The sequence below is a fragment of the Cebus imitator genome, unplaced genomic scaffold (genome assembly GCF_001604975.1).
Source record: "Cebus imitator isolate Cc_AM_T3 unplaced genomic scaffold, Cebus_imitator-1.0 Scaffold364, whole genome shotgun sequence".
Lineage (NCBI taxonomy): Eukaryota > Metazoa > Chordata > Mammalia > Primates > Cebidae > Cebus > Cebus imitator.
Window position 1 is genome coordinate 173,909 of NW_016107679.1, and position 14,108 is coordinate 188,016.

The following is a 14,108-nucleotide window of genomic DNA, read 5'->3' on the forward strand; positions in this document are numbered from 1 at the left end:
TCAAAATGCTTTTGCAGCCACTAAGGTGATATAAAATTAGTCAAGGTGTGCCACCTAGTGGCATTTTAAGGAACTATTCATTTTTACATGAATGATAGTTTACCATTCATCTATTATCCTAACACAGGCTAGAAAGAAATTGAAATTTGTTGATAATCTGAAAATATCATTATAACTAGTAGCATGAATCTTCACCATCACAATTTGAACCAAAGTAATTAGTGAAAAAAAGAAAACCTTTTGATTTGAGGCCTTTTATACATTTGATTAATCAGACTCCAGCAGTTAATTTAATTTCATATCCTGATTGGCTTACTATTAATTGAAAACTTGATTGGTTTCTATCTCCAACGTAGATTCTATTAAATCACAATCACCAATTATAATTATGTAGCATCACAGAAAAAGAAAGGAAAAAAATGATTCTCACTCCAGGCCATGCATTGCAGTCCCCTGGAGAGATTAAAATAACAACTCTGTAAAGGTCTGAGGTGGCACCCAAACATTCAAAAGCCCCTGGATGAATCCAATGCTCAGCCAGGATTGAGATCCTGACCAGTGGTATAAGAGATGGGGTTGAATCGAGAGTGGTCTTTTCCCCCAAAAGAAAAAACATTAACAAGGAATTATTGAGCTGTGATTTATCTTTTTTTAATCAAAAAATATAGAATAAACTCCAGTAAGATTTTAGTAGGCTTTACTTTAATACATGTTTTGCTTTAATTCTTCTATTTATCCTTTTCATAGAGGTGCCATTAAATAGAAAAATAGCCAAAAGACTAAATCACAGGCTAAAGATGTTATTTAGACATGGTATTTCAATCAGAATTTTTTTTTAAACTTAATCTTTGAACATCCTACTCAGACATCACCTTCTATTCAGTAGTCAAGTCCATTCCATTGGTGGGGTCCTTTTAACCCTCGGGACTGCTGAGACATGAGGTCAATGTCAGCCCAGCATTAGCTATTTGGATTCACTCAACAGATAGGGACGAGAACCCCCAGGGAGCTTCAGGAATATTGTCATAACATAATTCTTAAGTTTAGTGGGAGATTTGTTGGTGTTCATGTTATTATGCTCCATAACTTGAATTTAATATAAATATATTCTGTGGTATATATCAAATATTTCAAAAAAAGTAAAGAACAACTCCAAACCCTAGAATGGTGCTGAAAGTTTAATTCCCTCAAGTAAGACACATTTAAGGAACAGTCTGATCTTCCAAAACTGCTGTAGATGAGGATGTTCCTCTCTAAGCTACCCCAGGAAGGATCAGAACTCAAGTATCTCTAGGGTTAGAAGGCTGGTTCAACCATATTGGAATATAGTCTCCTGCTTACCCTTTCTTGAAATTAGAAATAAAGTGTATCATGACCAACAAGAAAAACCTAGTCACCTTAAGCAACACATGTTGGGAGAGTCAATCCATCATGGGCCAAGTCTTCCTGCACAATCTTGCTGGGTAGGACAAGGTCACAGCCCTGACTGCTTGTAGCTGGGCCATTTCCCAGAGTTGTGTTTGCAGTAAGCAACCTTGAGGGATGAGATTCTGTAACTATGTTTTTTCTTGGATGCCGGTGATCGTTGTGGGTTCTTGGCCTCCAACCTCTTTTTTTTTTTTTTTTTAGACGGAGTTTCACTCTTGTTACCCAGGCTGGAGTGCAATGGTGCGACCTCGGCTCACCGCAACCTCCGCCTCCTGAGTTCAGGCAGTTCTCCTGCCTCAGCCTCCTGAGTAGCTGAGATTACAGGCACGCGCCACCATGCCCAGCTAATGTTTTGTATTTTTAGTAGAGACGGGGTTTCACCATGTTGACCAGGATGGTCTCGATCTCTTGACCTCGTGATCCACCCGCCTCGGCCTCCCAAAGTGCTGGGATTACAGGCTTGAGCCACCGCGCCCGGCCGGCCTCCAACCTCTTAAGGAATAAGTGGTGGGGCCACTGCAGTTGGACCGTATGCTTGTAAAGCGAATATCGGACCCAAAAAGTGTTGCAGAAAGGTGATTTTATTTAGGTAGAGAAAAGAGAAGGAAAGGGGAAGAAGAGAAAGGCTTCCACCAAGAGTGTGGAAGGGGATTCCAGAGGGGAAATCCGGCCAGGTGTGTGGGATAGGACATTTATCCTGGGAGGAACCCCCACCTTCTCCAAGACCCTGGGCCAATGAAAGGAGTTCCTTAGAACTTCCGCTGGAGTGATTTTTTAGTTTCTTCCCGCGCCCGCAAAATTCAAACATAAACCGTTGAATCTCCTGGATGGAGAGAGATGGGAGTGGGGCATGGCGCCAGGAAATTTTTGCCCTTAAAGCTACACCCCCTCATGGACCCAGAAAGAGAACACATTCCCTCAGTACCGTCTCCTTCCAATCCAAGAGCAGACCTTCCCGCCATTCATGATAAAAGTGATAACAAGCTCAAAGTTCCTCGCCTACGTCACAAACCCAGCGCATCCATCCCAGCATCCAACTAGGCTCTCCTTCATCTCCTCTATGAGACTTGGAGTGCATGCCCCTTCCTGTGCTACGAGTAATAAAGTCTTCTGCTAGCATACATGAAATAATAACAGGCCAATTTACTACAGCAGTCCCCCCTTATCCACAGTTTCATTTTTTACAATAGTTTGAGTTACCCCTAGTCAACCTCAGTCTGAAAATATTAAATAGAAAATTTCACAAATAAACAATTCATAATTTTTAAATTGCCTATCACTCTGAGTAGTGTGATAAAATCTCCCACCATTCCAGCTAGGACATGAATCATCCCCCTGTCTAGTGTAGCCAAGCTGTACACACTATCTACCTGTTAGTTACTTAGTAGCCATCTCAGTTATCAGATCAGCTGTCACATCATCACAGTGCCTAGTGTTCAGGTAACCCTTGTTTTACTTAACCACAGCCCCACAGTGCAACAGTAGTTATGCTGGCAATTTGGATATAACAAAGAGAAGACATAAAGTGCTTCTTTTAAGTGAAAGAGTGAAGTTCTCAACAAGAAAAAAAATCAAGGATTCCCCAGCAAGACGGCCAAATAGGAACAGCTCGGGTCTACAACTCCCAATGAGACCAATGCAGAAGGTAGGTGATTTCTGCATTTCCAAAGGAGGTACCCAACTCACCTTATTGGAACTAGTTAGCCAGTGGGTGCAGCCCACGGAGGGTAAGCTGAAGCAGGGTGGGGCATCGTCTCACCTGGGAAGTGCAAGGAGTTGGGGAACTCCCTACCCTAGCCAAGGAAAGCTGTGAAGGACCATGCCATGAGGGACGGAGCCATCTGGCCCAGATATCATGCTTTTCCCATGGTCTTTGCAACCCACAGACCAGGAGATTTTCTCAGGTGCCTACACCACCAGGGCCCTGGGTATTAAGCACAAAACTGGGTGGCTATTTGGGCATACACCAAGTTATCTGCAGGAGTTTTTTGTTTTTGTTTTTGTTTTTTTTGCACCACAGTAGCACCTGGAGTGCAACGAGACAGAACTGTTCACTCCCCTGGAAAGGGGGCTGAAGCCAGGGAGCCAAGTGGTCTTGCTCAGTGAATCCCACCTCTACAGAGCCCAGCAAGCTAAGCTATACTGGTTTGAAATTCAGGCAGCACAGCAGTCTGAAGTCAACCTGGGATGCTCGAGCTGGTCGGGAGAAAAAGCCCATCTGACAAAGGGCTAATATCCAGAATCTACAAGGAACTTAAATTTACAAGAAAAAAAAAGAACCCTATCATATCCTTCAAAGGGTGAAGGATATGAACAGACTCTTTTCAAAAGAAGACATTTATGCAGCCAACAAACATATGAAAAAAAAAGCTCATCACTGGTCACTAGAGAAATGCAAATCAAAACCACAGTGAGATACCATCTCATGCTAGTTAGAATGGCAATCATTAAAAAGACAAGACACAACAGATGCTGGAGAGGATGTGGAGAAATAGGAACACTTTTACACTGTTGGTGGGAGTGTAAATTAGTTCAACCATTGTGGAAGACAGTGTGGCGATTCCTCAAGGATCTAGAACTAGAAATACCATATGATCCAGCAATCTCATTACTGGGTATATACCCAAAGGATTATAAATCGTTCTACTATAAATACACATGCACACGTATGCATAAAGTAGCACTATTCACAATAGCAAAGACTTGGAACCAACCCAAATGCCCATCAATGATAGACTGGATAAAGAAAATGTCACACATATACACCATGGAATACTATGCAGCCATAAAAAAGAATGAGTTCATGTCCTTTGCAGGGACATGGATGAAGCTGGAAACCATCATTCTCAGCAAACTAACACAGGAACAGAAAACCAAATACCCCATGTACTCACTCATAAGTGGGAGCTGAACAATGAGAACATATGGGCACAGGGAGGGGAACATCACACACTGGGGCCTGTTGGAGGGTGGGGACCAAGGGGAGGGATAGCATTAGAAGAAATACCTAATGTAGATGACGGGTTCATGGGTGCAGCAAACCACCCTGGTACATGTATACCTATGTAACAAACCTGAACATTCTGCACACGTATCTCAGAACTTAAAGTATAATAATTTAAAAAAAGAAAAATATCATATGCCTAAGATGCACAGTACAATAAGATATCTTGAGAAGAGAACATAGATAACTTATTATATTGTTATAATTATTCTATTTTTGTTATTGTTAATCTCTTACTGTAGCTAATTTATAAATTAAACTTTATCATAAGTATATATGTCCTAGGAGAACCATAGTATACATAGGCTTCAGCACTATCCATGATTTCAGGTATCGAATGGGGTTCTTGGACCATATCGCCCACAGATAAGACTATCGTTGTTTGCAATCAGCATAAAATCCCAGACACTTTACATGGCCTGATAGTTTTGGTGACAAAGGTGAGATGCTCGTAGAGATATCTGACTTTCTGGAAAAGAAGGGACAGGGCCCTGGGTGGCTGGGTTAGAGGACATGAGAAGATTCCCAGAGATACGGTAGTAAATGCTCTTGCCTAGATGGTGGTGAGGATGGGGAAGTGGAATAAGGGTTATTCACTGTCCTATGTGTTAAATGTGGTTGAACAACAAAAGGTAGGGTTGAAACATGGTGTCCTAATGGTGCTTTGGTGGTGGCATCCTCCCCTCTGGGGTGGGAGAAGGGAAGGATGTTATCATGACACTGGAGCAGCAAGCCCCATGCTCCAACCAAAAGACAAGGCCACATGGCTATGGCTACTCAGTCTAGGGATCCCTAAAGCTGAAACAAATGATGTCAGCAATGAGGGTAGAGAATTGTGGGTAGACTAAAAGCATCAGAAACTTGTTTGTTGAGCTCAGTGGCAGGAGGTCACTTGAAACGGAAAGTAAATACAAAACCTTGCTTACTGGCACTGAGCCGCTGTCTCCCTCCACTCCCTTACCCCTCCCCTGCATCTCCTCCAACTTCTGATGCTTTATGGAAGTATCCTGGGGAACATTAGCAAAGGGAGGGACTCAAACTTTTATGGCTTTGTTGGACTGGACACGGGTGCCAAAGTCTACTTGGTCCCAGGGAAGGCAAGAATGCTAAGCATTAGGGTGGCCCAGAGCTCCAAAGACTGAAGGGCTGTGCAGTGGCACCAGCAAAGGCTGAAATAATGATGGCTCTGAGCGGCAGTTCTCTCCAGAGCCAGAGAACACAAGAGAGGAAGCAGCACCCATTCTGGAACGAGAAGTCAAAGGACAAAAAGTCCTCCCTGCCCCTTTACACTCTGATTTCTCCCCTAGGTGGAGACAGCATAATCTCTTTAAACTATGACCACCCTTGAAATACGTATGTTAAACTCTTTGGTCTCCGTTCTTTTATTATCATTGTTTTGTTTTTTTGAGATAGGGTCTCGCTCTGTCACCCAGGCTGGAGTGCAGTGGCATGATCACGGCTTGACCTTCCTGGGCTCAAACAATCTTCCCACCTCAGCCTCCTATGTAGCTGGGACTACAGGCGTGTAATACCATGCCTGGCTAATTTTTAAAAAATGTTTTAATGGAGAAGGAGTCTCACTATGTTGCCCAGGATAGTCCTGAATTCTTGGACTCAAGCAATCCTCCTGTCTTGGTCTCCCAGTGTGCTGGGATTACAGTGAGTATCATGCTTGGCCCTGTCTGTGTTTTGACTAGGCAGGAAAAAGTACCTGAATTCAACTGATAGAGTGTGAGCCAACTTCACAGCAAGGAAGAAGAATTAAAGGGACCTTTAGCCAATTCAAGATACTGTGACGTGTATCAACACTCTCCCTCCTGGCTACATACAAATGTACAATGACATTGATGCATTACATGCTTGTATTATAAAACTCACAGTGACTAGAAGGGACTTCCCAGTCAGGGATTCCCAGACCCTTTCCAGGTGGTCTAACAGAAACATAGAATCCCAGGGAGAAAGAGAAAAATCATCAAGCTCCAGTGAGACCACTGCCCAGTACAGCAGCACCACCTGCTGGGCACAGGCACCAAATACATCCTGTATTAGTTTGCTGGGGCTGCCATAACAAAGGACCACAAACTGGATGGTTTATGCAGCAGAAATGTATCGTCTCTCGTCTGGAGGGGAGAAATCTAAAATCAAGGTGTTTGCAGAGTTTGTTCCTGGCTAAGGCTGTGAGATAAGCAACTGTTCCAGGCCCCTTTCCTTGGCTTGTACACAGCTGTCTTCATATTCACAATGTATGCTCCCAGTGAATGGTCTCAGTATGAACTGTATGGTCCTGTGTCCAAATTTCTTCTTCTCATAAAGCCATCAGTCACCCTGAATTAGAGCCCATTCTAAGGACCTCATTTTAATTTGATTACCTCTATAAAGACCCTATCTCCAAACAAGTTCACATTCTGAAGTACTACGGGTGAAGGCTTCAACATATGAATTGGGAGGGACACATTTCAACACATAACAGAAAGGGGAAGCAATCATTGGTCTGCTGCTGAGCTCTAGTTAAAAATGAACTCCTGGCTCATGGAGGCTTGTAACTCCCAGGCCTGAGGTCTCCATTTTGGGGTGGGTCAACCAGGACATGACAACTACAAGGAAAGTAGCTCCCACACTCTCCCCCTGCCACAATCCACCCCTTGCTCATGGTCCACTGTGAAAGCAGTAGGTTCCCTAAGCTCTATGTTACTCAGCTGTAACACAAATCCTCTGAGTGCATAGCTGTCACTGCAGCCATGCCTATCTTTGTCACCTCACTGAGTTTTGGTGGATGTGGGGAATTAACACCACCACGCTCATGCTGCTTGCTGTGCTTTGAGTGATAAAGCCCTCTGACTCTGATGTAGGTGTCTCCAGTCTTCTGTAACAGGCTAACATGTTACCTTGCAAGTAAGGTAAAATCCTAGACCCTTCACAAATCCTGACATCATGGGGACCAACATAAGAGTAAAAACCCTGTAGTTTCCAAAGGTCTTTGACAAGGACATGCTAAGCATTCAACACTTGGCTGATTTGTAAACCTAATACTTGGTCTCCCCTAGATCACTGCTCTGTTACAGTAATTCAGTTGTCCATTTTTTCAACTGTTGCGTAACTTATGTTTTTAATGACTCTTGTCAGTCATTAAAAACAACAGTAACAACAGCAACAAATACTTATGGGGTGAAAGCATTTTTCTAAAAACTTGAGGCATTATTCTATATACTATATTTCATCTTTAATCTTTAAAACATCCCTCTGAAAGGAGTATTATTACCACCAGTGTACAGATCAGGAGACTGAGGCACAAGTCACACAGTTAGTCAAGGGCGGGACTAGGATTCAAACCCAGGCAGTCTGGCTTTAGTCCTCATTTTTAACCACTAGCTTCATGCCTTACAGGAGGGCGTTCTACTCCCAGGGCCATACTGGGCCACAGAGGCCTAGTTATCTTTGTCTGAACTCTTAGGAAAATAATTCAGGTCAAACTTAAGACTTGATTTTTTGACTTGCAACATTTTAAAATGTTTTTTACAACCTGTATTAGGCAATTAGATAATCTTCTGCAGTGCTTTGATCTTTTCTGTCAAGCCATTGTCTAAATCCAATGTTAAGATTTCACACTTCATGTTAGTTTCCTATTGCGGCTATAACAAATTATATAAAATTAGTGGTTTAAAACAACACCAATCTATTATCTTATAGTTCTGAGGTAAGAAGTCCAAAATGGGATGGCAGGACTGCATCCCTGTGAGGGGTCTACAAAATAATCTGTTTCTTTGCCTTTTCCAGCCTCTAGGATCTTCCTGAATTGCTTGACTCATGACCCTTGCAGAATCTTCAAAGTCAGCAGCGTAGCATCTTCAAATCTCTCTAACACTGACTCTCATGCTTTCTTCTTTCTCTTATAAAGACCCTGTTGGGCCAGGAACACATACCTGTAATCCCAGCATTTTGGGAGGCTGAGGCGGGTGGATCATTTGAGGCCAGGAGTTTGAGACCAGCCTGGCCAACATGGCGAAACTTTGTCTCTATACAAAAATTAGCCAGGAGTGATGGCTCAAGCCTGTAATCCCAGCTACTTGGGAGGCTGAGGCACGAAAATCACTTGAACCTGGGAGGCAGAGGTTGCAGTGAGCCAAGCACTCCAGCCTGGGCAACACAGTGAGACTCCATCTCAAAAGAAAAAAACAAAAAAAGGCCTTTGAGATGACAATGAACCCATCTGCATAATCCAGGATAATTTCCCCATCGCAAACACTATCTTTGGGGGTAGGGGGCATGAGTCTGTGCAACACATACTCTAAGCAGTTATCTCTTCCTGCAGAATGGAAGTTTTTACACAAGTTTATCTGGATTGGAGATTTAAACTAGCCCACTCACCAGATAATTAGTAATCCATTTCATCTTGGTTTTGAGGATGCAGCCCAAGAACATTTTATTTTGGGGGATCAAAGAGAATATAGGGTTGGAACACATGTGGTAGTAACTTTAAACATTGTAACATAATAGCTTAATTATTTTAAAACATACCTGAAGTCGAGCATTCATAAGCATGAACTCCTTTTGATTTTTCATGTTTTCATTCATAGATTTTGAAAATATAAACCCCATCTTGACCTAAAATTTTAAAAAAGCAAAGAGATGTCTAATAATATACTACATGCATCCTTGTATGCTCTGCTTTGAGCTACCTTGGGCTTATGACAAAGTAAAAAAAAAAAAAAAAAAAAGGAAAATTTCTGATCTAGCCACACCACAGTGTGGATTCTATTCCTTGCTCCCAACTAGCTGCCTGACCTCAGGTATACTTAAAGAGTCTGGCCATCATTTTACTCACCTAACACCAACTGACTGAACTGGATAATAATTTCCAAAATCTTTCCCTGCTCTGTAAGTATGTGGCTGTTTCCTGATTTTTCTTTTTTTTCCATCATAAATCTTGAAGAACTGAATTCTTGAAGAGAAAAACAACTCCCTTTTTTCGTGAGGGGCAGGGTGGATACCATCCAGCCTCTTACCTCCGTACAGTTAGACACCAGAACCTTTGCATCTGAGGAAGGGTGATTCAGAAGATGCCTTGTGCATCTTGAGAACATATTTCTTTGTGCTCTTTACATTTTCATTTTAAGAAGATTGAGCTGTCTGAAGGTCAATAAATCAGCTATTCTTCCTATTATCCCACCACAGTCCCTGTCCGTCTCCTTCATGCCTCTTATTTCCATCCACCCACTGCTGACAGCCTTAACCATCCTCCTTCCTCCAGCTTCACTTTCAGTCTCTCCAAGCTAGTATGTACTAAAGTCCTCAAAAATGGAAAAACATACAATACTTAAACATCCTGGGAATGGACTTTTTAGACGAATACACCGTAGTGTCTATCTTATATAAGTTTTTAAGTGGGCTGTCAACTCTACATGAAACAGAACTCCAATTTTTGTTCTTAATCCAACTGCGTGGGTAAAGAAGATCTTGAGTTAGTTGTTGGTTGCATTTCATAATATTGAAAAACTCAGGGAAAGTTACAACTGCTCTACCCTTCTCAACAATGTTGCTGATATCTTTTCTCTTTAACAGGCTGTTGAGTAGGTTTGTGAACCTTAGGTAAGAACAGCCAGTCCTAATTCATTATAGCCAGGATTCACAAATATTCTGTGGGAAGCCCAGACAGCGCTTCTGCTTTATATATCCTCAGCAGGAATTTCTGGGTTCTGGCCGAGAAGAAGATGAGGAGAGAGGGTATTTCATGTCGTGACAGATGGGTTATCCCTGCTAACGGGATTCCAGGTGAGTGGGAGCTGTAAGCAAGACTTCAGTGACTTCCTTGTATTCTGGGCAAGGACACACCCTGGAGTTTCAGGGCTCTGTGCTGAAACAATTTCAGCTACCTCCTCTTGCTCACAAAATACATGTCAGCTTCAAAGCTGAGCACAGAATACCAAACCACTTACCAGGATGAAGAGGCACAGTGCTGAACAGGCCTGAGGTGGTGAGGTTTCCCTCCTCCTCTGCCACTGTGCCACTCCAGCACCCTGTGACCAGAGTTAGAGGCCACTCACTGAGAGCAGGGCGATTTGGCAGTTCTTTCCTTTCTCCAAACCTTGACAGCCCCATGTGACTCATCTCTAACAGCAGACCAGAACCTGCCTGAGGTTAGGAGCAAGATATTATTCATCTTGACAGTTTCCTTCATGTCTACTTCCCTTAAATGTTTACACAAAGCATGAGAGATGTAAGAAAAACTGTGGCTCAGGCCACTTCCCAGTCCTTATTTTTCTTCTGAACATAGGAGTGGATAACTACATTTTTACACCTGCGGCAAACATTTATAAAGAAAATAACTGTCCTCTAGTACCATTCCTCCACACACCCTGTATATCACAGAGCTGTGTGCTTTAAAGTGCTCCTGTTTATAAGGGGGTGGGATCGCCCCTGAAAAGGGAGACAGTCCTCATGTCAGTCATCTGGGAAAGAAACCCTGTCTAGGAAGTTAGTATTTAGACTTACCTCTTTCTGGGCCTTGCTTTCTTGGGTCTGGACTCGTAGTTTGAGTGTGTTGGAGGACGCTCCCAGGTGGAAGGGTTAAAGGTGAAAGCCAAGCAGGAAGAAGAGCTTCCTTATGGGAAACAACACCTGAGAATAAATGTACCACACCTTGTAAATTTCACCCTGGAGTTCCCTATTTTCAACCTCCTCTCCTTTCCCAACTTCCCCATTCCTGACAGTCATTTCCCAAAGTCTGGGAATATTCCCTAGGGTGTCCAGAACGCTTTCAGCTATCTCCTCTTGCTCACAAAATACATATCAGAAAATAAACAAAAGTTGACCTTGCAATAGGGATAACTTTGATTTCACACATTTGCATAAGGTAAGTCTTTAAAAAATTCTAACACTTTTTACCATGGGTAAAAAATGTCTTGCTACTTATACAGTTTAAACATCACTGTGTCTCAGAGTGATGCTTTGCAGAGAATGCTGATTTCAATCCCTCTGCCTTCATTTTCCCTTTGATTCCTTCTGAGATCTTGAAAGGGGTCTTTAATGCTTCAGCCCTGCCTCAGGTGAGCTATGGATTACTATGGAAAGGTGTATTTCTTGGGGGGTGGGGGGAGGTGGAGGATGCAAGTTCCACACAGCCTTTTTTTCTGGTCACCCCTGAGTACCTGCATTTGATTTTACTTGGTGGGGCGGGGGGGATTAATTCCATGAATTGTCATCGGAATTACTGCGCTGACTTACTTCCTAATCAAATGACACAATACCTAAATGTATGACTGACCGTCTCACCACAATCACTTTCCATAAATATTTGCATTACATTCAAACTAAGCCACTTCCCCCAGCAAATACCAGCTCGGAGCCTACAGCTTCCGGAGGTTTTCTTAATTACCACCACCCTCACACTCCCCAAGGCCAATTACTGTAATTTAGGTATTTCCCGCAATGATGTGCTGATTTCTGTTGATAGCACTCTGCCAGTTTTTCTCAACTCTGTTATAACGCTACGGAGAGATCCCGAGTCCACTCCAGGCGACAAGAACGCACTCTAATGGAATGAGGTTGGCAATACCTATCAGCACCAGGGGCAGTGCGAGAGCCAAGGGCCCGCGCTCACGAGGAGCGGGCGCCCAGCGCGGCCTGGCAAGCCCGGAGCGCAGGAGATCCCGCTGGCTGACGTGGCCGGGATGATCCTTCCCCCACCCGCCTGCGGCCGGTGTTCACTCACTGGGCAGCGGAGGCGCGGGGACCAGGCGGCCCGTGCAGTGGCCCCCAGGCCCGGGGTCCTTTCGCCCGCGGCTGGGACCCGGCCTCGCCCCACCCAGCCTCGGGATTGGAGCCGAGCCATAATAGATGACGTGCCTCAGCCAATCCGGGCAGCCGTCAGCTTCTTTAAAGGGCCAGCACGCCTACGGGAGAAGCCTGGTGTGTTCTTCCGGGAGAGGCGCCCGGCAACCGGATGTGGGAGGGGCAGGCTAAAAGGGGCAACTTAAAAGCCGCCGCAACTCGCCTGCCAGTTTTTTGAGAGGAGGCCGAGGAAGTGGAGTGGAATTCTCAGTTATAATGCCTCTGTTCCCTTATCTGTTAAATTGCCACTATTAAAGAAGCATAAAGATAAGCCGAGAACGAAAAAAAACAGACTTGACCAAAATTATTCATTCTCTTTTGGACAGAACCGTCTTTCTTCCCTGGTGCTATGAGAGATGTCTGTCTCGTCTCAATCTCACTAGCAATTTCTATCTTGAGTAAGCCAAGTTTCTCTCCCAGCCTCATTGAGAGAATACTTGAATTGTTGGCACTCTGTTCTTTGCTACCAAATGGCTTGGAAAAATAGCATGAACTTCATCAGTCTTGGGCCTTCAGGAAGGTCGCTGTTCACCACCACAGCGGCGGAGTAGTCATGTAACCTCCTCTAGGCTCAGCCTGTGAGTGAACACCGCCCTGACCTCCTGGGCGCGTCCTGATGCTCTCAACAGCAGCCCTCAGGATTCTGGAGCGTGGGTCCCACATTCCAGATACTATTTGTTGGATGGCTGGATGGGGAAATTGCAACAGCATCTCTTCTCCAGTTGTGGGAATGGGCGGGTTACCAGGAGCAAAGCCTTGTGGAGCTTTGACACTCTTTAAGGGAGGTTAACAACTGGTACAAGAAGTAAGGAATCGTATTTGAGTGCACAGACTTTAGCATCAACACACCTACCTTCAATTTCTAGCTCTGTCATTGTCACTCTGTGACTGTCACCTGTGCAATAGGACTAAAGCCATCTATAGGGTTGTGAGGACTAAATGAGATAATATACGTAGGCACTTAGCACAGTGTCTGGCACATAGCCTTCAATAAACAGTAGTAACCAGTAACAGCAGGGAGCTGTTACTAACTCTAGGGCTGAGGGGATGGGGGAAGGGAGGAGTTACTAAAACCAGGCGAGATCGGTAGCTGTGGTTGTAGGAGAGAGTAATCAACTGGAACTATGTTGTTAAGTAGAGGAAAGCAAGCAATGCCAACTTTTCACCAAGTAGGGTGAGATTCTATAGTTGTAGCCAATGCTAGGACCAAAGCAGGGACAGAGTGGAGGAGACCCAGCTCTCTGTTCTCCCAGCTCTGATATCCAACTAGGGTCTTCCATTGGCTGGATCCACCAGGAAGCCAGAAGACAAGGGAGCTAGGTCTATGCAGGCTATGGAGGTCAGCCTCCTAGGCACAATGCCTGGAGGGATAAATAGAAAATACCCAGCACATCATTTCTACAAGCTTGGGCTTATTGTGTTTGGAAGCCTAGATCCGAAGGAAGAAATGCTTCCGCTAGATGACCCAGTCACTGGATTGAATGGAACTGAATTACAATTCATTAAATTGAAAGCTGAAACTGCCCTCTGGTCATTTTGGTTCCCCATAGTGGTAGAATGGGATGATTGATCCCAATTACCAACGGGAAATTGGGTTACATCTATATATTGAGGGCATGAGAAGTACGAATGACACCTAGAGATTCACTGGGCACTTCTTAACCCTACCATGTACAATAATAATGATTATCAGATAACCGAATTGATGCAGAAATTTCAGGTCATGCAGAAATTCAAGTGTTCACGCACCATACCAGGAAAAAAATCCTGATCTACCTAGGTGCTGGCATAGGGAAAGGAAAACGTAAGTAAATGAGTAGGAAGCTATGATTATTAATTTTAGCCTTGC

General features: G+C 43.9%; 1 protein-coding gene across 2 annotated transcripts in view; it reads right to left on the reverse strand.

Annotated features, from left to right (window-relative positions):
• Positions 1–12,287, reverse strand: part of PLGRKT (plasminogen receptor with a C-terminal lysine) — a 74,502-nt gene extending 62,215 nt beyond the window's left edge. Inside the window, exons 1-3 of one of the 2 annotated variants that reach the window (XM_017506855.2) lie at positions 12,141–12,287; positions 10,922–11,047; positions 8,948–9,034 (exon numbers count right to left, since the gene is read on the reverse strand). In XM_017506855.2, the coding sequence (XP_017362344.1) occupies positions 8,948–9,028 (81 nt within the window). In that variant the 5' untranslated portion in view covers positions 9,029–9,034; positions 10,922–11,047; positions 12,141–12,287. Of the gene's footprint in view, positions 1–8,947; positions 9,035–10,921; positions 11,048–11,984 lie in introns of both variants that reach the window. The other variant, XM_017506856.2, reaches the window with a different exon arrangement.
• Between the last annotated feature and the right edge of the window lie 1,821 nt (positions 12,288–14,108).